This window comes from Epinephelus lanceolatus, chromosome 15 (genome assembly GCF_041903045.1).
Source record: "Epinephelus lanceolatus isolate andai-2023 chromosome 15, ASM4190304v1, whole genome shotgun sequence".
NCBI lineage: Eukaryota > Metazoa > Chordata > Actinopteri > Perciformes > Serranidae > Epinephelus > Epinephelus lanceolatus.
Window position 1 is genome coordinate 39,805,888 of NC_135748.1, and position 23,149 is coordinate 39,829,036.

Sequence of the window (23,149 nt, forward strand, 5' to 3'; positions counted from 1 at the left end):
CATCCTGGGAGGTTGATGAATGAATCTTAAATGATCTCTCAGTTTACCGTCATGTGGCTACTTTAAAGTGACAGGTAGTTGAATATGTGTTTGACGTGACATCACTTCTCCGAGACGTTGTTGGCAGAATAATTCATCAGTTAATTAGAAGATTAATCGACAGGGGTAACAACTGTTAGTTGTGTTCCTTGATGATATTAAATAGACCATATAAATTAGCAGATTGACATAATGTGTGTTTATAATGAAAACTTTTTTTCAGCAAAAATATCAAACATCTTCCGAGTTGTGAGAATACCGTTGTATTTCTGTTGGATAAAAGACGTCACTTTGGGCTTTGGGAATTTGTAATCTTCATTTTACAGTCCTTGGATTATTCGAAAAAATAATTGTCAGATGAATTAGTCATTAAAATGTTCATCACTCGAGCTAGGTTTCTGGAGGAGACACTGTGTGTAGCTGCATGTGTCCTCTGATAAACCTGCTGACAGAGTGCACCTGCAGTCCACGTGTTAACTCCTCTGCATGTGTGTGTCTTAGGCTCACCTGTGCAGCTCGTACCTGTGTCTGCGTCGGGCCGTGGTGGCGTGTCTGCGGCAGCTCGTGCAGCGGGAGGCTGTGGAGGTTTCTGAACACGCCGTGACTCTTGTCAAAGAGCTGCCCAGACGAGACAACACTCAGCTGGGTGAGACACACGGAGACACTCGGTCCTGTTACTGCTGATCATCACAGAATTATTATATTACTGTTATTATTAAAGCACATTAAAGAAGACATATAATTGATAATTTGCACCTAATATGGTTTTTACACAAAGAGTTCAATAACTAAATAAATAACTTTTTCACTGTAGTGATGAGCTGAAAGAAATAGAAACAAGCCAGAGCATTTATCCGCTATAGCAGAAAGATCAGTCTATAGTCTTTAAGAAGAGTCTGCAGCATATTCAGCCAGACCCACAGTCATTGTTTTAATTAGTTTTATTGCATTTTCTTTTCACCATCTCGGTTTATATTACACATATTTCTTGCACATCATGCAGAACTGTTAGACACACACTGACATCCTAACGCCTCCTCCCTCTGCAGACGTCACCATAAAGGAGGTGGGGCTAGAAGGAGCTCTGTTCACTCTGTTGGACCGGGAGTCAGATCCTGGCCTGAGGAAGGACATCCAGGAGACTCTGGTCCACATGATGGCGTCCAGCGCCACCAGCGGGAAACTGGGACACTGGCTCAAACTCTGCAAGGACGTCCTGTCTGCGACCACCGGTGGGTTCAGGCCGTCACGTACAAACATGTTTTTTAACTTTGAGAAAAAGTACACAGAGAGAAAAAGTATCTGGGACAGTATGAGGGGCTGATGAAGACCATCATGTGCAGTTGAAAGCTCTGGAAAAATCAGTAAGTGGACTTTGAGTTTCTCAGGAATTAACTAACGTGCCTACTCTCGCTTTCAGACTCCCGGGCTCCGGTCGAGGCGAGGCAGGAGGACGAGGAGGCGGACCCCAGCAGAGACGATGACTCTTCTGCCTTCAAGGCTCGTTCTGAGTCCAGCGGCCCGTTCACGGCCCTGCGCTGGGCCACGCGCCGCTTCGCCATGGAGTGTGTGTGCCGCATCATAGCTCAGTGTGAGACTGCAGACCCGGCTCACTTTGACATGGCTCTGGCTCAGGAGCGGCGCCTCAATGAGTCCACTGGTAAGACCCCTGCAGAGTGCCCTCACTTACTCAGTGTTTGTGAGCTCTACTGACCTCTCTGACCTGTCTCTCCACAGACTTCTTGGTCCTCCATCTTGGCGACCTGGTCCGCATGGCGTTCATGGCGGCGACGGACCACAGTGACCAGCTGCGGCTGGCGGGTCTTCAGACCCTGCTGGTGATCATCAGGCGCTTCTCAGCCATCCCTGAACCGGAGTTCCCGGGTCATGTGATCCTGGAGCAGTACCAGGCCAACGTAAGGACCACTCGTCTCATTCATCACCAGGTTTAAGGGACAGAACAAAGAAAGGAAAACTGAATACAGATCAGTGTAGACGTGAGAATACTGAGTTCTGATTGGCTGAAGGTAGTTTTTATTTTCACAGAAATTTGCAGTTCTTGTTTTGTCTTGTTTTCAATTTTAAGCTGCAAGGTCTGTGATTATTTTATGGCTGCCCTCTGAGAGTCCATGAGTCAAATCATCTGTCGATCAGAACACTCATGAAAAAAGCTAAACCAGATAAGCTAATGTTAGCTACTTAGCGCACCCAGTGTTCCCTCCATCTCACTCCTTGCCATTTGGAGACTACTTTGAGAGAAGAGCGGACAGCATTTCTGGAGCTGGACTATTGAGGGCGCAGGATTTAAGAAGCTGATGCAAGCTCTGGAGCCAACACACACTGTTCCTAAAAAAGGCACCATTATGCACGCGGTGGACGCAGCAAAAAAAAAAGGGGAACGGCCAAATCAGATTGGAATTATTATTTAAAATCCTGATTAATCATTTAGTTACATGTTTGAATGATGAATTATTTGTTCAGCCTATAAACTAAGAACTGTTCATATGGAGACACTGGGATCAGAGAATGTTTGACATTGGTGTTTAATGAATAATTTAAATATTTAATAATCAGAATAGTTGATTTATTCCAGACCTCTTTGACGAGCTGATGGCTGTAATTTGTATCTTGTTTTCTTTATTTGTGTGTGTGTTTGTGTGTGTGTGTAGGTTGGAGCTGCTCTCAGACCAGCCTTCACTGCTGACGCTCCTCCTGACGTCACAGCCAAGGCCTGCCAGGTGATCGATCATCAATAATCATGTTAATTATTAGGGATGTCCCAGTCATTTTTTCCCCCCGATTCCAATTTGAGTCATTTAAAATTAAGTTCACTCTGGACAGGTCACCAGACTATCACGGGGCTGACACATAGAGACAGACAACATTCACACTCACATTCACACCTACGGACAATTTAGTGTCACCAATTAACCTGCATGTCTTTGGACTGTGGGAGGAAGCTGGAGCACCTGGAGGAAACCCACACAGAAGGCTCCACCTCCTGTACTCACTCTGACCTTTAACCCTGTCCTCTCCTCTGCAGGTGTGCAGCGCTTGGATTGCCAGCGGTGTGGTCAGTGACCTGCGTGACCTGCGGCGCGTCCATCAGCTCCTGGCCTCCTCATTGGCTAAAGTTCAGGCGGGAAAGGACACGTCCAGCCAGCTGTACAACGAGGCCACTGCTACCATGGAAACACTGGCTGTACTGAAGGCGTGGGCCGAGGTGGGACTGCACTGCTGTTACTGTTCATTTATTGTTCGATGTATTCATTCAAATTCTTCTTTTTATGGTTTGTGTTTAATATCTCAGGTTTACATCGTAGCTGTTCAGAGGAGCAGACAGAAGGAGAGCCCTGATAGGACGGCTGACCTGTCCGTCTCCTCCTCTCTGAACAATGACAGCTCAGGCTCTGAGTCAGGAGGTGCAGGCCTCCTGAAGTTGGTCCAATCAGATCTGTCGACGCTGAGCCGTCTGTGGTTGGCGGCGCTGCAGGACTACGCCCTGCTGACGCTCCCACAGGAGTACGCATCACGGCTACCTGCAGCAGGTAGGAGGAGGCGACCAGGAGCATGATGTGTTCAAAGATGGTCAGGAGTCTTGAGTCTTGAGTTTGTCCTCCTCTTCCTCCTCCAGGTGGTTCTTTCTACACAGCAGAGACGGTGAACCAGGCCAGGGCTCATTACTCCTCCTCCTGGGCTCCCATCCTCCATGCCACCTCCCTGTGGCTCCACAGCACCGGTCAGTGCTCCTCCTCCTCTTCCATCCTCCCTCCTTGCTCCTCTTCTGTGTGATTTAAGAAGTACATACACAGGTGTTAAACAGCCAGCTGTGGCTGTGTGTTGCAGGTTTTCTGATGACAGACGATGCACCTGCCAACCTGTCCAGACCGGCCACGCCTACATCCATGGGAGGGGGTGGAGCCAAGAGTCCAGAGGACATCAACACCGACAGACTGCATCTCATACTGGGTAAGAAACTAGTTCAAATACAAAACCCTCCAGATACTTAAAGACTCAAAGGTGTATCTTTTAAATCATGATTTTTTGGGGGTTTGGTTGTGTTTGTCCTGTGTTCCTCCGTCAGGCATCAGTGTGGAGTTCCTGTGTTCCCCGCACTCTGAGGACCAGATGGAGAACATCACTTCCTGTCTGCGGGCTCTGCAGGCGCTGCTGGATGTGTCCTGGCCCCGAGCTAAAATCGGAAACGACCAGGTGAGACACAGCTGGACCCTGAATCCAGACCAGAGTTCAGGCTAGAAATCTGATCATAATCCTTGGCCAGCATTCAAGGCCAGATTGTAGACTACATACCAAGAGCGAATTCAAATAATAATAAGAATTCAGACCAGAATATGGAGCAGGATCCAGAGCAAAATAGAGACCAGATCCAATCCAGAATCTAGGACAGAATTCAGACCAAAGAGGCTAGATTACAAGACCAGATTCAAAACCATAATCCAGGCTGGAGTTCAGACCACAGTCAAGCTAAAAACAAGACCAGATTCCAACCCATAACTTTGACCAGAAACTGGACTTGGATCCCAAAGTTCAGGTTCAATTTCTAAACAGAATCCAGGCCAGACTAGAATGCAGACAGGAGGCCAGGTTTCAAGGCCAGAATCCGGGCTAAACTTCAGCCCAGAATAAGGGGTATGACCCAGACCAGATTCAGACTGGACATCAGATGTTCTTATTTTGTCTTTGGACTGGACACAAATTTTTTTAAAAGGCCAAAATCTAAAAACTTTTCATGCGTGTAGTCTTATTATCATGAAGTTAAAGTCACAAACCACCTCCACTGTCTCTGTCTGTCTGTCTGTCTGTCTGTCTGACTGTCTCCGTGTCTCTATCTGTCTGTCTGTCTGTCTGACTGTCTCTGTGTCTCTATCTGTCTGTCCTCAGGCTCTGAGTGTGGAGCTGCTCAGCGTCCTCCACAGGCTGATGGTGACCAGAGAGTCGGTGTCTGTTCAGCTCGCCGTGTTGGATTTACTGCGACAGATCGTAACGGCGGCTCAGGAGCACGTCAGGGAGAAACGCCACAGTGCTGAGGGTGAACACATACACACACACACACACACACACACACACACGCTGTCATACACTTATTACTTTGGAAATTTTAGTATAACACATAAAGAATAGATCAATGAACACTTCACGTCGACTCGTCTTGAGTCTGAATGTTGTAAAACTTTATTGCTCCTCAGTGGATGACGGCGCAGCAGAGAAGGAGACACTACCAGAGTTCGGGGAAGGACGGGACACTGGCGGCTTGATTCCCGGATGCTCGCTGGTGTTCGGAGCTCTGGAGCTGTGCCTCTGTGTGCTGGTCCGGAAACTTCCACAGCTCAGCCCCAAACTGGCCGGAACCAGTCCAACTGGTACGAGGAGGAGAAGGGGAGGAGGAATGGGGCAGTGCAGAGATTGTTAGAGGAGGAGGAGGAGGAAGAGAAATGGGGTGGTACAGAGAAGGTTGGAGGAAGATAAGGAGGAGGAGGAGGAGGAGGAGGAGGAGGAGGAGGAGAGATGGGGTGATGAAGAGATGGTTAGAGGAGGAGGAGAAATAGGGTGGTATGGAGATGTTTATAGGAGGAGGAGAAATAGGGTGTAACAGTGATGGTTAGAGGATGAGGAGGAGAAATGGGGCAGGGAAGAGATGGTTAGAGGTGGAGGAGGAGAGATGGGGTGGTGAAGAGATGGTTAGAGGAGGAGGAGGAGAGATGGGGTGGTACAGAGATGGTTAGAGGTGGAGGAGGAGGAGGAGAAATGGGGTGGTATCTTAAGGGAATACATGCAAGTCATTGTAGTGTCTCATAGTGTGTGTGTGTGTGTGTGTGTGTGTGTGTGTGTGTGTGTGTGTGTGTGTGTGTTCGTGTTCAGGTCCTGGAGGTTCAGTGTGGACTTTGACTGACAGTGACTGTCGGCTGGTGGCGTCCGCTCTGTGTGTCCTCTCTGAGCTGCCGTCTGTCTGCTCCCCCGAAGGTGAGAGCAGGACAACACAACCCCTAGCGTGCTAATGCTAACATGTCAACAATGATTAGCATTAGCATCAGTTAAAAGATAAAACAGACGTATCTGACTCTCTGATTGGTTGTCTGTCCTCCTGCAGGCAGCGTGTCCATCCTCCCCACCGTCCTCTACCTGCTGCTGGGAGTCCTCAGAGAGCTGGTGCACCAACCCAGCACACACACTGGTAACACATACACACTAACACACTAACACACACACACATTCTGATTCTTCGACTAAGAGCTTTTATAAAAATTACCACGACCTTGTTCTGTAGACATGTCAGCGCTCTGTATTTTTTTCCCAGGTGCCCCGGAAGCAGCAGGTTCAGTGGGCGGGGCCGGTGTGGGCGCTGTGATCCAGGCGGCTCTTCAGGCCCTGAAGTCGGTGGTGACGTCTCCGATGAGCCGACAGGAGAAGAGTCGAGGAGCCTGGAACCTGCTGCTGAGATCAGCTCTGAACACGCTGCTGGGACTCTGGGATGCTGGTACTCACCACACGTTAATAACACTTCACTCACACAGACAGGTTTATAAATGCAGCGTGGTGGTTATGTATTTATGAGGACATACGCTACATTATTTAAATTATTAATAATAAACCCAATAATAAAAATGTGCATGTAATCAGTCCTTGATTGTATGTATGTATGTATGTATGTGTGTGTGTGTGTGTTTTCAGGAGACTGTGTTGTGGATCAGGTCAGCCTCCTCACAGCTCTGACCGTCTTCCTGCTCTCTGCTGGTCCTGACGTCTGCACCGTCGAGCCGCTGCACGCAGTCTGTCTGCAGCGCTTCACCACCAGCATGGACGCCAAAGACCCGCTGGTCAGTACCACAGTGAGATGTGACTTTCTGTTTCCTGAGTTAACGGGATGATTTGCCATCATAAAACTTCTCCTTTGACTCGCAACTCAGAGAAGTATGGCAGCTTTATTTGTACAGCACATCTATGATGTCGTCAGTCTAATGTTGATGAAACTGTCACTGCATCCTGACAGCAGAACATCAGACAGATAATATGTGGAAAAATCATGTCCCTCCTCCTCCTCCTCCTCCTCCTCCTCCTCCTCTTAATGACATTTTCCAGAATCCACTGCCGCTGACGAAAAAAAACTTATTAGAGCCGAGGAGTCTGAAAAGCAGCTGTCAGTCATGTCAATCACTGCTCATGAGCCGCTGTCAAACTGTCAAACAAATATTTTAGTGACTGTTTAGATGTAAAGTAGGAAGTTTGTGACAAAATAAATGAGGGACCCTGAAATGTTCTTAGACCAGACGATATAAAATCCCCCCCAGCTGTTCTGGGTCTAAATATTTATTTATTTTAGTTTATGTTTGTAAAAAAAATTTTTTTACAGTTAAATTATTTCATGCTGTTATTGTAGTTATTTTGTTTTTTATTAAACAGTGTTTTTAGTTTAATAATTTAATTTATTAACAGTTATTTCATGCTTTTTAGTTATTTTGTTTATTAATTAAATACTTTATTTAGTTTAATAATTTCAGTTTATTTAATTTAGCAACAGTTTGTTTTTTTATTTTATTTTGTTTTTATTTGTTTATTTTAATTAGTTGACATCAGTTTATTTAATTTATTAACAGTTTCTTTATTTTAAGCTTTTATTTTAGTTATTTCATAGTGTTTATGGAAATTTTGTAAATTTTGTTTGTTTTGTTTAATAACTCCAGTTTATTTATTTATCACCAGATAATTTTTTTTGTTTATTTATTTGTTTATTTATTAGCAGTGTATTTATTTACTTTAGTAGTTTAAATTAACAACTCCACTTCATTCAATTAATTGTTTATTAATTGTATTAATTTATTTTTATTTTATGTTTATTGAACTTAATTTTATTTATTTATTATTTATTTATTCACTTCTTTCTATTACTTATTTCTATTTAATTTTATTTAATAACTCTTCACTGTACTTTATTAACATACTATTTAATTCATTATTTAATTTATTTTATTATTGTATTTCTTTATTTAATAGTTCATTTAATTTAATAACTGACGTTTTTTCCATTTATTAACAGTTTATATATTTTATTAGGTCATTTTTTTTATATTTTATTTATTTAATAATAATTAAATTAAGTCCAGTTTATTTGCAGCATAATCTAGAGCAGTGGTTTACAAGTGGATGCAAGAGTCATACGATCATTGTTCATTTATTGTGAGTTTTAAAATAAAGTTTTACCATATTTAAAAAAAATCAAAAACATGTACATGAACTACATTTTATGTTTCCACACAGAGCTGCAGGTCAGCACAACATGTAGAAATATTTCAGTTTACAATTAAATGTATATGAAGAGTAAAGCTTCCAAAAATAAACTAATGTGAATAATATTTAAACTCTTCTGTCTCTGCTGCAGGTCGTGAGTCGATGTTATCAGCTGTTGACGTCAGTGTTTCAGGCCCCATCAGCTGTGGCCGTCCCGTACATCCAGGCGCTCGGACCACCGCTGGTTCGATTCCTCCAGGTAATGAAATGAAGTCAGGTGTCACCTGTCGTTTGTCACAAATATTCCCTTCACTTAAGTCTCGAGAGAAGACGTCTTATTTTTGTAACTGGTAAAATTCATCAACACAAATATTCTAAAATATTTAACTGATTATTATGAAAGAGGCAAAAATCCTGTTAAAGTCTAAATATTTTCATGATCATATTTTGAAAGGAAACTCGTCAGATGATCACACAAATTAACGTATTGATCAGATGACATAGTTTTTATTATATGATGTGTTTCCTCCTCAGAAGGTGGAGAGGAGTCGTCCTCAGAGTGGAGAGGAGCTGCTGGGAGTCCTGGAGGGAGTCAGAGCCATGGAGGCTCTGGTGCAGGCTGCAGACGAGTCACAGCGTGAGTCCAGAACAGTTAAAGCTCGATGTTCATGACATGAACTCAGAGTGTGACTGAGTCCGGACATCATTTCCTGAGACATGATGAATGACGTGTTTTCTGACCTGCAGGTCCTCAGCTGGCAGCCATCTTGTTGCCACTCCTCATCTCCTTCCTCCTGGATGAAAACGCTCTGGGCTCGGCCTCCCCGGCGTCCCGGTCTCTCCATGAAGCGGCACTCAAAGACCTGATGCGTCTCGGCCCGCAGCACTCAGCTGTCTTCAGGTAACACATGTCTCACGGCTTGTCTCTGTAGAAGTTAAAGGATTACATGTACGGTTGTTGGGTCACACTTAAAGGTCCAGTGTGTGGGATTTAGGAGGATGACGGCGTGCAGCCTTGTTCTGTGGACGATAAACGAGGTAATGAAGAAACGCCAAGCAGACATAGAGTCTAGGTACCATGTCTGAAGGGTTACTTTTGGCTCCAAAGGTACTATACCGAAAGTGTTTGGTGGAAACAGGGCTTAACACTGATTTTGTTCTGATTCAGTCGGTCATTATTAAAAGTTCAGGGTTGATGTGATGTGTGATTCTCTCCTCAGGTCGCTCATCGCGTCGTCTCCTCACCTGAAGTCTCGTCTGGAAGCCGCCGTCAAAGGAAACCAGGAGAGTCTGAACGCTAAAGCTAGCAGCACTAACCCGGCCAACCGCAGCACCGCCAAGTCTTCCCCCAGCATCACGCTCAAAACCAACTTCCTGTGAGACGACTCGCCACCACATGTTGCTGCTGCAGTATAGATGTCCGATTTCCGCTCAGCACCATGCTGCGTTCACTGTCCCCTGGGACAAACGGTACTCAGAGAATCTGATCGGTAACATGAAGGATGAAACTGAACACGCCGCCATGTTGGAAGACAGACCGATATTGTGACAGTCTTTGATTCTGACTCCTCCCACATGGCGGCGTGTTCTACTGATTGGAACGTCTCTGTGCACGCTGCATGTCACTATATCACACGTCTTCTTATTATCACATCGTATCAGTCACTCATATCAGTGATCAGTAACAGCTGAAAGGAGTTCAGCCTCATCTACTCTGAACTGAACTCACATGAAACATGAACGGACTCTACGGAGTCAGAGGTCTGTGGTGTTCCTGTTTGTCTGTGTGAGAGTCCGCCTTCTTCACATCTGAAGCTTTTTATCCCAAAATCAGACGTCAGTGAGGAGTCACGTCCGCAGGAAACATGTCTTTAAAAAGCTGCTTGATTCTGGTCAACAGAATAAAAAACTAAATGTGATTGTACATCGTGTAAAAAAAAAACAAAAAACTGAAGATTTGTTAATGTTTCCTGTGCCGATGATTTCGTCTTCACTGAAGCTGTTTGTGATATTCATGGACAGGATCTCAAGGCGCAGTCGAGGGGAGGAAGGGGTCTGGTTTGGGGAATTGTATCTCTGCTCTTTGCAGATGATGTGGTTCTGTTGGCTTCATCACACTGTGACCTCCAGCATGACCTGGGTCGGTTTGAGTGTGAAGCGGTCAGGATGAGAGTCAGCACCTCCATTTCTGAGGCCATGAGTCTCTGCCGGAAACCGTTGGACTGCCCCCTCTGGGTTGGGAGAGAATTACTGCCTCAAGCGAGGGAGTTCAAGTATCTCGGGGTCTTGTTCACAAGCGTAAGATGGATTGGCAGTTTGGTGTGGAATCTGCAGTGATGCAGGCGCTGCGCCGGACTGTAGTGGTGAAGAGGGAGCTGAGCCAGAAGGCGAAGCTTTCACTTTACTGGTCCATCCAAGTCCCAACCCTCACCTATGGTCATGAGCTCCAAAAGAATGAGATCGCAGATACAAGCGGCCAAAATGAGTTTCCTCTGTGGGGTGTCTGGGCTCAGCCTTAGAGATAGGGGGAGGAGCGTTGACATTTGGAGGGAGCTCGGAGTAGAGCCGCTGCTCCTTCACATCGAAAGGGGTCAGTTGAGGTGGTTCAACATCTGATCAGGATCCTCCTGGGTGCCTCCTGTTAGAGGTGTTCTGGGCACATCCCACTGGTAGGAGGCCCCGGGGCAGACCTAGAGCACACTGAAGGGGTTTACATATCTCATCTGGCCTGGGAACACCTTGTGGTCGTCCAGGAGGAGCTGGAAAGTGTTGCTTGGGAGAGGGACGTCTGGGGTGCTTTGCTCAGCCTGCTGCCCCTGCGACCCGGCCCCTGATAAGTGGATGAAAATGGACGGATGGATGATTTCGTAGTATTTTGGGATGAAAAGCTTCATTCTGAGAGACGGACGTTGGATCAGTGAAAAGACCTGAGTCTCATTAAAGGCTTAACTCGTATTTCAAAACTAACTGAACACAAACAGATCATGTTTTTATAGGACAGAAGATATGAAGGTTTTAATGAGAGTAAACTTTTTAACTGACTAAAGAGGAACTGAAACATGCTCTGATCACTTCTGTCAATGAAAGGAAGGGATGCTTTTATTTTGAAATAAGCGTCATCTCTCTGTGCGTACGTAGGAAAGCAATCTGGAGCTTCAGTTCCTGTTTTACTAACAGTAAATGAAGGTCGGGGTCAAAGGTCATGTTGGCACCAGAGCTGCAATAATTCGTCGAGTTAATCCATCATGAAAATAATCGCTTGTTGCAGCTGAAGTTGACACACCTGCCTCTGACCCTCAGATGAATGAGTGAATGAATGAATGTCAGTAACAGACAAGAGCTCAGAGAATGAACAAGAGATTAATTATTTTTTTAGTCACATGTCGATTTGTTGAGTTTAATGTCGTGGGACAAATCACACAATAACAACCTGAAGACTCTCTGATTGTTCTGAATCATACGGTGGCCTGTGAGGGACAAGTTAGTCATCAGCACTTCAGTTAAACACTACATGATATCAACTTTGTCAAGTTTTATCAGTTTGAAGAATGTAACTTTGTTTGGTGTTAAAGGACCAGTGAAAAGATTAAATGCATTTCTCCTTTTAAATCTCTGTCACAATAAAGAAACACTAAAGATTAACCTGCAATAAGTTTATTAACCAGGTGAGCTACAGTCTTCCGCTCTGCTCCACGCACACCAGCTATATGAGTGTGTGAAGTGTACAGGTGTGAATGAGTTAACATGTTGTTTTCTAACAGCAGTGAATGAATAAAACATGTTTTTCTTCTAATTCAGCTCCTTGTTTTATTTGTCTTCTCAAAAAAATGATGATGATGATGATGATGATGATGAAGGTTTATATGTGTTTGTAAATTTCAGTTACAGTCGATGAGACAAAATAATGTCTTGTCTTGTTTCTGATGTTTCAGTCTGAACCAAAGTAGTAGTTTAGTTTAGTCATTTTCCAACTTATAAAACACAAATATATTGGTAGATAGAAAAATGTAAACATAAAGTGAATGCTTTTATTTTTAGCAATATAAAAACTAAACAAAACAAACAAAAAAAGAACAGGACCAAAAAGGGTTAGGCTGAAGCCTTAGCTTATTACACCTACCCTTTTAACATTCATTGTGTCATAAATATAACCAGATAAACAATCAGTGTCATAAATATAAACAGGTAAAAAGTGGCATGAATATAAACAGGTAAACAATAAGTGTCAAATATAAACAGGTAAACAATGAGTGTCATAAATATAAACAGGTAAACAGTGAGTGTCATAAATATAAACAGGTAAACAATGAGAGTCAAATATAAACAGGTAAAAAGTGGCATGAATATAAACAGGTAAACAGTGAATGTCATAAATATAAACAGGTAAACAATGAGAGTCATAAATATAAACAGGTAAACAATAAGTGTCGTAAATATAAACAGGTAAACAGTGAGTCATAAATATAAACAGGTAAACAATAAGTGTTATAAATATAAACAGGTAAACAGTGAGAGTCATAAATATAAATAGGTAAAAAGTGTCATAAATATAAACAGGTAAACAATGAGAGTCATAAATATAAACAGGTAAACAGGTAAACAATAAGTGTCATAAATATAAACAGGTAAACAATGAGTGTCATAAATATAAACAGGTAAACAATAAGTGTCATAAATATAACAGGTAAAAAGTGGCATGAATATAAACAGGTAAACAATAAGTGCCATAAATATAAACAGGTAAACAATGAGTGTCATAAATATAAACAGGTAAAAAGTGTCATAAATATAAACAGGTAAACAGTGAGTGTCATAAATATAAACAGGTAAACAATGAGTGTCATAAATATAAACAGGTAAAAAGTGTCATAAATATAAACAGGTAAACAGTGAGAGTCATAAATATAAACAGGTAAACAGTGAGTGTCATAAATATAAACAGGTAAACAGTGAGTGTCATAAATATAAACAGGTAAACAATGAGAGTCATAAATATAAACAGGTAAACAATGAGAGTCATAAATATAAACAGGTAAAAAGTGTCATAAATATAAACAGGTAAACAATAAGTGTCATAAATATAAACAGGTAAACAATAAGTGTCATAAATATAAGCAGGTAAACGATAAGTGTCATAAATATAAACAGGTGTGTAGATGTATCTGATATAAACATGTTTATCATCTTTTATATATCTCATGAGAAAACACTAGTTGTGAAACACTTTGGAAACTTATGTTTGAACGGAACAAACACGTCACAGCGCCCCCTGACGTCAGCTGCGTCACCCTCCAGCCGCTGCCTTCAGGCACTATCGTAAACCCCACTATCATCGAGATGAAGCGTGATTAAGTAGTTTTTTGAAACCCAGATGAAATGGTTGGTTGTTTCTTTGGTTGAACATCGACCCTACAGATGTCTATCTTACTCTGCCATCATAGAATATCAAAATAAAGTACGATCAGGGCAGGCGTTTTAATGTCTGTATACTATCATGGACTACATGTTGTTCAGTGAAAATCGTAGTACTCTTTCAGGTATATAATTTCTTGTACCAGTGTTTTTATTGCTTATCTTGTATTCACTGATTCCACTGAAATAATTAGTAATTTGTGTTTTAAAAAATTATGGCCAAGTGAATAGTTATTAACCCCAATCATGCAACTGTACTCAATTTATAAGAAAGACATTTTTATTATGCCATTATTTTAATTTCAATATGCAGCTCAAACAAAATTTGCTAACCGTACATTGTTTTCAACTTACTATTTTTTCTTTTACGTAGAACGGCAGAAGTATGCATTTATACAACTGATTGGGATGCACATGCAAAAATAATTATAAAACATAATAAAATTAGAAAAAAACAGCTTTATATGATAAACAAATGTGTATAACTAAACAAACTACATAAATTACAGGTACAGTACAGTGGATGTTAGTATTACGGGTTTATTGCCCATCCAGCATGAGATGAGACCTGAGAGCATCAATGCCCCTTCCTTACCCCTCCATCTCTCAAAAACATTTTGTACATATATCTTTTTGATCTGATTTATTTTTGTACTTTGCGTTCTGCATCCAAATCATTCCACGAATTCACCCCAAGATGTGTTATTTCCGAGCTGAGGAGCAGCCCCTGAACGCAGCAGCAGCAGTCGGCTCAGCTCTCCATTTCAGTCCGCTGTGAGTGCTCATCGCCCCGCTGTCCGGTCTCACCTTTGTACCCCCGCTCCGAAGAAATGGGAACGTCTTGATTAAACCCAGGGCATCGGCAATACAGACGTCTCTTCACCCTTCAGTTGGACCTAGAAGATCTTAAGTCACGCCGCTGCTGAGCGTCTCTGTGGCGAAAGGAAAAAAACGGTGAGTAGCTGATCCCGAAGGTAAAAGCGAACCCGGGCCGGCGTCGCTCGTGGTGAGTGTCCGCTGATACGCTGCGGCCCTTCGGCTCTCCCGGAACTCGAGCCCCGCGGTTCTTGTTTGGAGTCCGAGGCCGCGGGTACAGTTAGCTCACTGTAGTGGCTCCGTTTAAAATACAAAAGCCGTGTTTTTCATTCTTGGTGAGGCGGTTTATTAGCGGAGGATTCCTGCCGCGTATAGATACAATTTTATGACGAAAAAACCCGAAAACGCCGCTGTTACTTTAGCTAACGTTAGATTAGCTAGCGTGGTGCTAGTTGGCTAACACTAGCCGGGTGTCGTTGCTTGTAATTTATTTCTGTACTTGACAACAGAACAACAAACATTTTTTGCCAACACTGTTGAGTTCATGGTTATATGTTGAGGATATTTTCAGGGGGTTACAGTTTGTTTTACCGGCTTGACAACATCGTAGTTGCTAACACCGTTAGCAAGTGGAGCTAACAGCTAGCTTAACGGTTATAAACTGGCAGCAACTCAGTAACTTAGCCGTAAAATCCTGTGGACCCGGCCGGACAGCTCGCCAGGAGGCTTAACGTTGCCACTAACATGTCCCTGCTGTATCCTCTTACGTTGATTCGTGTCTGATGAAATAATTGGGCTCCTTATGTCCCGGATAGATGATGAAACCTGGGGTCACACAGCTAGCTTTGTTGGACATGTCTGAACCATGTCATTTTCCCTGTTTACTCGTAACGAGTCTGCCTGTGGCCGAGTTTCTGACAGTGTGCAAGTTTGAAGTCACAAACAAAGGAGGTTTGTTCAAAAAGGGCAGGGGAGTTATGGAAACACGGTCACGACAACCACAAGACTGTTTTAATATTTATACAAAGGCTGCTACTCATTTTTCCAGACCTACTATTGATTAATGTTCAACTTTATCCAAGTTACAAAGCCGTCTCCCTGAGGGCCACAACCGATGATTATGTTTGTTACCGATTAATCTGTGCAGTATTTTCTTCGATTAATCGTTTGGCCTAAAAAAAAAAAACATGAACTTTTAAATACTGAGGAAATCCTGTTACAATCTTTAGAGTCTAAAGTGACTTCATCAAATGTCTTGTTTTGTCCAACCAACATTTCCAAACCCCAAATATTAAATGTACTAGAATGTAAGACCAAAGAAAGCAGTAAATCCTCACACTTTACAACCCAGAAGTGTCACATGTTTTGGCATTTCTTACTTGAGAAATGTTCTGCTGGATTAATTGATTATCAAAATAGTTGCTGACTATTTTGTGCCAATTGAATAACAGATAAATTTACAATTGTGTTGCTTAAAATTCAACAAAACAATCTCAACACAAGATCCACCCTGAAGGTGTTCTGGAGCTTTCTGTCATATGACACAGTCTTCCTTTCCAGAAGGAGTTGCTCACTTAAAGAGGAATTGTAGATGTTAAAGCTTCTTTTTTTAGGACTTCTTTTTCACGTTGACTTGAAGGTACAACTTTGACCTATAACATTATCTGTCTCTAGATATCTATCTATCTAGATTATACAATTATTTAGTCTTTAAGCAGTGAAAAGTATTAGTAATTGTCCATCTTAAGTTCAAAGATGTTGCCAGAATTTTAATTTAGTCTGACAGATGGACCAGAAACCCCAAGAAATATATTGTATAGAGACATGACCAGTGTTTATTTCATCAACGAATATGTAAAATATTTGTTGACGACCTATTTTTCATGACATAACAAGACTTAAATTAAAAGCAACATTTGAAAACTTAAAATATGACAAAATGTGTTTAATTTTTAACCAGCAACTGAAAACTAAATGATGATGTAGGAAACAGATGGTAATGTTAGGTGAGCAGGAAAATAGAGACCGCTTTTTCGTCAAGACTAAATATAAATGGAAAATCATGTGCCAAAATTAACACTGGATATGACAGTAAATGTCCTGTTTTTGGAGTTGGAGTCAGAACATTTTTACTTGACAAATTATCTGTAAATGTTTATGCCATCTGTCATGAGTTTGTTACCAAACCTGTCTATATTTTGAGTATCTACAACTGTACTTATTCTTGACCGGGTCATCTGTTTGATTTCTGTTAATGAGTGATAAATTAATCAGTCACACATTTCCCTTCTAATATCAAATAGGCAATTGAAGCCTGAAACAAGAATTTAATTTATCAAGTAGTCGACTGCCAGAAAAAAGTCAGTATTTGTTGGTCAGACAAAACAAGACATTTGAAGAATTTGTGATGAGAAGAAAATGAGTGTCAAGTTTGTCACAGATCAGTAGGGTTGAATACTGTTGTGATCTTTTCGATGCTGGCAGTGAGGTCTCAGTCATCTGACCAGGCCTGAAGTGTTTATTAACAATGTACCAATCTGACCCACCAGATCAGTGTTGGTGCCAAATACTGACTTAAATCATCGAGTACTGGCCACAATGTTCTGATCCATATTAAGTTTCTTGTCAGTGTCATAAAATTATAAATCATATTAACACCTGGTGCCACCTGACCCAAAGGGGTCTCAGATACTGTTAGATTTGAAGCGTGCTGACGTCTCAAATATGATACTTGAGCTCACCTCTTATCACTGTGAAGCATTGCTCTAATGCAAACAGGTGTGTAGAACTTTAAATAAAATACAGTATTAAACAGACTGAATGATGGCAAAAACAAAACACAGAAGATATTAAATTGGAGAACCAAACTAAGATCTGAGCAGTAATTCTGCAAAATATTTTTCTAAAATGAGACCCACTTGTGTGTTTGAGGTTTTGTAACAGCTTGACCTTGTTGTCGTCTCAGTGTGAATTGTGTCTCTGCTGCTGTTGATAGTTGAGGGTGATTGTGACTGAATCGGCTTGTCTGAGAAACCTCAGTGTTGTGAGATGGCAGCCATTGTTCCCGTAGTGACAACACAACTCCCAGAGCCTGAACACACTGTCAAGGCCTGAGGAGGAGAGAAGTGTGTTTTTTGCTGACCTTAGTCTCAACACAGGACACCACAAAGGGTTAAAGGGGCGAAAGCCTGTGTCTGACTGAGTCCGTTGGGTCAGCTACACTCAGTCCTGCTGTGGTCGCCCCCGGGGCCTGAAGGGGGGAGGAGGTCAGGACGCTCTCTGGCAAGTTGTGATGATTAATCTGTTGATAAGAGGATCTGTCGAGCACAGCCTGTTACTATCCAGACAGACAGATAGACAGGCAGGCAGGCAGGCAGGCCGGCCGGTTGGCTTCAAATTAGACCCTAATCAACTTAGCCTGGACCCATCAGACTCCCAGCATGCCACACTGCAGTGCTATGCTACCAGACAGAGCTGCTAGCCTGCTGCTGTGCTCCAGATATCATGGAGACTTCAGCTTAGACGCCTTTGACCTCATCCTCAACTGGTTATTAACACACAGAGCTGCAGTGAGAAGACGCCTCATCCTGCAACTAATTTTCCAAGCAAATTGTGCCAAATATTGGATGGTTTCAGGCAGGGTACAAAATTAGAACCATCCACCAGCCAAATGCAAGCAGCTGCTAGATTTACTGTACACACCAGCTAAAAGAATAACGGTAAAATCAAACATTTACTTGCCATTTGGTTGGTTGACAAAAAAGTTAATTTAGCACCCTGAATCCTGGCTTCAGTGTGAGAATTTTACAATTACCTGAATATCTTTGAATTCTGACAGTTAATGATGTCACCTCAATTGGATGTTTCCACTGTTTTCTCATGTGTCATAGACCAAATGATTAATTAAAAAGATAATCAGTGGATGTTTGATAATGAAGCTAATTAGTTGCAGCCATCACCAGGTGATTTGCATGTGGATAATATCACCTGATTACAGGTGTTCTGCTGGTCTGTGAGTGTATTTAAACATGTAAACTGTGTAGGGATGAGCTGGTTTACTTGCCTCAGGTTAAAGGAACCTGGTGTGACGTTCCAGAAGAGGGTCATGTGACAGATGCAGACAGCTGGAGGCCTCTTTTCAGTAGTATTGCTAATACAGCCTGACCTATGTAACATTATTGAGGGCTGATAATTGAGAGATTTAAAAAAACAATAATTGCATATCTGTTTATATTCCTATTGTTTACACAAACACAATAAACAAACACCCTAAGAAGTATATCACTGCTGTAAAGAGTCTGTTTTTTGTTAGACTGGGCTGTCTTTGCAGTATAAAGACATAAATACTTTTGAAATTGGTGCGACACGACAGGAGAAAACAGAGGAAAAGGGCTGTTGCATTCACTTTTGCTCAAACAGGAAAAAAACCTACAAATACCAGAATGCACTGCACCACACCAGACCAGTAAAGGCTCCTGCTGTCTGCTGACATAATGTAAGTTTCCCAGCCGAAATCATGATGCACTGTTTCCCGCAGATTTAAAATCTGTGTGTCTTTGTGTAGCAGTCTGTGTTCATTCTCTAAATCAGGAGGGTTTTGCAGTTCTGTGAACGCAGCACAGGCGGGAACTCTTCATGATTTCTTTTTGTTCTCAGCTGCAGCTTGTGTAATTTTGAGTCGGGAGGTGGATAATGGATCTCTTTACTTCATCTTCAAGGTGGGATCTTCAGGCTGTCAACCCGTTTCACCGCTCTGTATAAAAGGTACAGTGGCAGAATGGGGGGACAGTGTTGTCTTGCCTTTAAGGCAGCATCGGAGGTAGTGACACCGGCGAAATGACATCTGTATGAGCAGCTGGCTTGACTGGATCATGGGTGGCACTGGTATGATGTTCTGATGGCGTGTTATGCGTGTGACCCACTATGGGAGATTTAAAAAGTAGCTGATAGCAGTTAGCAGCTAACTCAAAGAAGAACAGTGTCCAAAAATGTCTGCAAATTTGGAGAGCAACAAGGTCCAGGAACTTCTTAACCTGCGAGCAGAGGACGAGATCAAGCGCCATATTTTAGGGACCATTATTATTTAGAAGGCACTGTCGCTATTTGGATTGTGGGATGCAGTTAAAAGCTCTGCAAAAAGCAAATAAGTTTGATCTTCAGTTGAAATTATTATTATGCTGAACTACCTCAAACTGATCAGGCATTTCTCTGTTGTAGTTCTTGTAACTTAGTAGCTGACAGATGCGCCATTTAATTTTTTCAGAGAAAGCCAAGCGTCATCACATACCATAATTAGAAATTGTAAATATTGACATGATATTTTTGCATGACTGACGCTGACTCTGAGGATCATCAGCCTCGTCTGGACTCTTAACAGTATCTGATGTTGTTGCAAACAAACAAGCTCCTGTTATTAGGATAAGTCTGACATCAGGGGACTGTATCACGAAGCAGGATTAATGTCTTAGCGAGGTAACTTCAGGGTTAACCCTGGGTTTTCGGTCTCACGAAGCCGGTTCAGTTCTTATCGGGGTAGATCACCATGGTAACTTACTCTGAACGGCTATCCTGCTCTGGAGCAGGGTAAGTTCAGGGTTGAATCTGATCCTATAAAAAGCACCACCCACTGGCCAATCAGCTGTTCAGAAAAAATGACTCCGCTGACAGAAATGCAGCCCAGTCATGACGGAAAGTTTAATTAATTTGATTGATTTTGATTTGAAAGTTTATTTTGAGTGGAAAGAAGTCGAAATTTCATCCCACCCCTTTATAAGAAAGAAACTGATCATTTGCGGACACTTAATAGCACCATTAATTAGTGACAACATTTTGTTTTGTTGGAGGAAATGTTCCCTGTTAAAGAAAATGGGCCTAATTGACAGCTTTGCTGCTGGAAATGTGGAAAGTAGCCTATCATGTCTATACTTCATGGTGTTCGAGGGATTTTCCTTTTTGTTTTTTAAAGAGGGAGACTAGGTATATTTTTGCACAGCTGTTAATTTCTAACACAGCTCAATATCAGGATGATTTTATTCAGACTATCAGTTTGGTATTGATATGATTTAATTGTGACGTCAGCTTTAAGCTTTATTGTAGCATATGTAACGTTATGACAAAGAAGACCAATTTATCAGACGCAGTGATGTTAGACGATAATTGTAATACACGCAATTCATCTGCGCAGCATTGATTTCATGGGATTCAAGGGTGTGATCAGTGTCAGATGTACAGGTACAGGTACTGTAGCTACTTGAACCAGTGATGAATAATTTAACCTACACATCATTTTATTTGCTGCCTTGTGTTGTCTTGATTTTTTCCTCTCTCCTCCTCTATTTCTTCTTTCCTGACCCGTTTTTTTTTCTTCTGTATTATGTGATTTCATTCATGTTTTGACAGGGGAATTTCTTTGATAAGCCTTTAGTGGCTTCTAACCTCTCCGGCACTTTTCTTTTTTTAATCTTGTAAATTTTATACTGTCTGTTTTTAACATTATGTGCAAATAAACTAATCTAAACTAAAACTAAACATTATTCATCCTGTTATGCGTTGCCACGCGTGTTTCCTCCTCCTGCAGCTGCCATGGTGTTGGCCTTTTCTGTAATGTTGCTTTTCTCCTCCTCATATTTTAGTAGAATTAATCTCTGATCCTCACGAGAAATACTGTTTTTCCTCACGTACGGCGCTCTGTGAGGACGCTCAGTGACACTGCGCTTCTCTCATGATTGTGATTGGTCCGCTGCGTGCACGTTCACGGCTCTTGATAAAGCAACCCGGGGTTGAGTTACCAAGTTGATATCCAGCGTCGTGATACCGATTATCCTGATTGCCATTGTTAGGGTTAGTCAACCCAGGATAGGTCTGGGTAACCCAGGAAAGGTTGATCTCGCTTCGTGATACAGGCCCCAGGACTTTCCTTCTTCTCTGAATGATGACAACATCTTTGTGTTTTCTGCGTCGTGATTATTGATATTTTAACCACAGAAACTGCAGCACAGTGAGATTTTAGCAGACATCACTCATTTAGCGGACCTGCCGAACCACATTCCCCTCACCCAAAAGATTTTTAGCATTTTTGTATTGATTTGTTTTTCTCTGACCCAGACTGTGTTTAAATGTCTGCGGTTTCAAAGTAGATCAAAGCAATAGATGTAGTTGTTTAAGATCAGTTTTTGTGTCTCAAATCTGGTGGGTTTTATGGTCTACAGGTCTCAGGTCTGCGTCCACTGCACTGGCCTGTTTTTACCTTCACTAAAAGCTCTTTGTACTTCATAACACTTCCTCTGACAGTGGACGCAGTGATCCCCTGTCCTCTGACTGTCAGCTGAACACCAGCTTTTCATATCAAAGTGCCTCACGTTTGCATGTTTGCATGTTTCAGTCGACAGTGAAAGATCTCTGAACGCTCCCCTGCCTGTCAGACTAAAGCCAGGGTGTACAGGCTCAGAGGTTCAGATTAGCTGTTTGAACAGAAAACCACATCAGAGTTCAGAGCGTGTCACGACAACATGGAGTTAATTAGCTCCAGATATTGCACACATGCTGCGGTTTAGATTTTTATTTACTGCTTCATCGCAGACCTTTCGATCCATTTGGTGCAGGTTCTGTTCAGTAACTGTTGAATTACCCTGATACAGTCTAATCAGACGCACAGTTTAGCACGTGGTGACTTTAATCCTACCTGAAAAGCTTTGGCAGCTGATCTGCTGTCCAGGAATGATCCCCTTCTTTTACAAATCAGAACAAGTTGCCGTTCTTTTCAGGCACTTTGTCTTGTGAGGAATGGAGACATCTTATTTTTATTTCTCTCAGTGTCAGCTGTGCTAAGAGGGTGTAGAGCTTTCACTACGGATTTAAAGTGCATTCACGTGCTCCTTGGATGTCCCATTTCCTGAGTTTCGGTATTCTGACTTCAGTGTGTTTACAAGCTTTTAAGTTGTAATATGGAAACAACATGGATGCTACAAAGATGATGTGTTGTATTTTATTGCTCGAGCATTTACATAGCTGTTTCCAGTATTCAGCCTCTTAAATATGGCTTTACCTGACTTGTTATCAGGGTTAATAGGTTAGTCCTTATTTATATTATTAGTTTAGGTCAGAACTTGGTTGGTGTTGACTTTTTTTGCAGATGATACAGTGATATATTGTGCCAGTTCCTCCATCATGGAGGCTGTGGTCAGATTGCAGGCTGTCTTTAATTTTATCCAGATTCTGCTTTCAAAACTAAAACTAGTTTTAATTGCTGATTAGAAACGAAGGTAATGTGTTTTTTAAATGCTAGGAAGAAGCCTGTGAGCACTCCTGATGTTATTACTGCCCAGGGAAATAAGTTAGAAGTTGTCTCTTGTTGCAGCCATCTCAGTATTTGGCTTGACGACTGTCTTTCTTTTAACCTTAAGTTGATAATCTTAAAAAGCTGAGGCCAAAATTTGGGTTTTATTTTAGGAACAAGTCTTGTTTCACCTCCGAGGCCAGGAAAAGACCAGTTGCTGCTACGTTTTTTTTTTTTTTTTTACCAGTTCTGGATTATAGCAATCTGTTGTACATGAATGCATCTGCACATTGCTTGCACTGATACAAACTGTAATACCATCATGCTTTATTCCAGAGCTAGTTGGCCGTCTTTGGCCATACT

The 23,149-nt window shown here is 42.0% G+C and overlaps 2 protein-coding genes across 8 annotated transcripts in view; both read left to right on the top strand.

Moving 5' to 3' along the window:
* Nucleotides 1–9,807, top strand: part of heatr5a (HEAT repeat containing 5a) — a 32,199-nt gene extending 22,392 nt beyond the window's left edge. For both annotated transcript variants that reach the window (XM_033642646.2, XM_033642647.2), the window contains 20 exons: nt 541–685; nt 1,089–1,271; nt 1,460–1,699; nt 1,777–1,955; nt 2,709–2,777; nt 3,083–3,262; nt 3,350–3,587; nt 3,674–3,778; nt 3,886–4,008; nt 4,124–4,251; nt 4,942–5,089; nt 5,247–5,420; nt 5,920–6,021; nt 6,149–6,232; nt 6,356–6,535; nt 6,730–6,875; nt 8,435–8,542; nt 8,818–8,920; nt 9,031–9,184; nt 9,504–9,807. In XM_033642646.2, the coding sequence (XP_033498537.2) occupies nt 541–685; nt 1,089–1,271; nt 1,460–1,699; nt 1,777–1,955; nt 2,709–2,777; nt 3,083–3,262; nt 3,350–3,587; nt 3,674–3,778; nt 3,886–4,008; nt 4,124–4,251; nt 4,942–5,089; nt 5,247–5,420; nt 5,920–6,021; nt 6,149–6,232; nt 6,356–6,535; nt 6,730–6,875; nt 8,435–8,542; nt 8,818–8,920; nt 9,031–9,184; nt 9,504–9,663 (2,949 nt within the window). In that variant the 3' untranslated portion in view covers nt 9,664–9,807. The remainder of the gene's footprint in view (nt 1–540; nt 686–1,088; nt 1,272–1,459; nt 1,700–1,776; nt 1,956–2,708; nt 2,778–3,082; nt 3,263–3,349; nt 3,588–3,673; nt 3,779–3,885; nt 4,009–4,123; nt 4,252–4,941; nt 5,090–5,246; nt 5,421–5,919; nt 6,022–6,148; nt 6,233–6,355; nt 6,536–6,729; nt 6,876–8,434; nt 8,543–8,817; nt 8,921–9,030; nt 9,185–9,503) is intronic.
* A 4,633-nt stretch (nt 9,808–14,440) lies between these two features.
* The window catches only part of hectd1 (HECT domain containing 1), a 40,413-nt gene continuing 31,704 nt past the window's right edge, over nt 14,441–23,149 (top strand). For all 6 annotated transcript variants that reach the window (XM_033643400.2, XM_033643401.2, XM_033643403.2 and 3 more), the window contains exon 1: nt 14,441–14,649. The gene's annotated coding sequence lies outside the window, so the exon portion shown is untranslated. The remainder of the gene's footprint in view (nt 14,650–23,149) is intronic.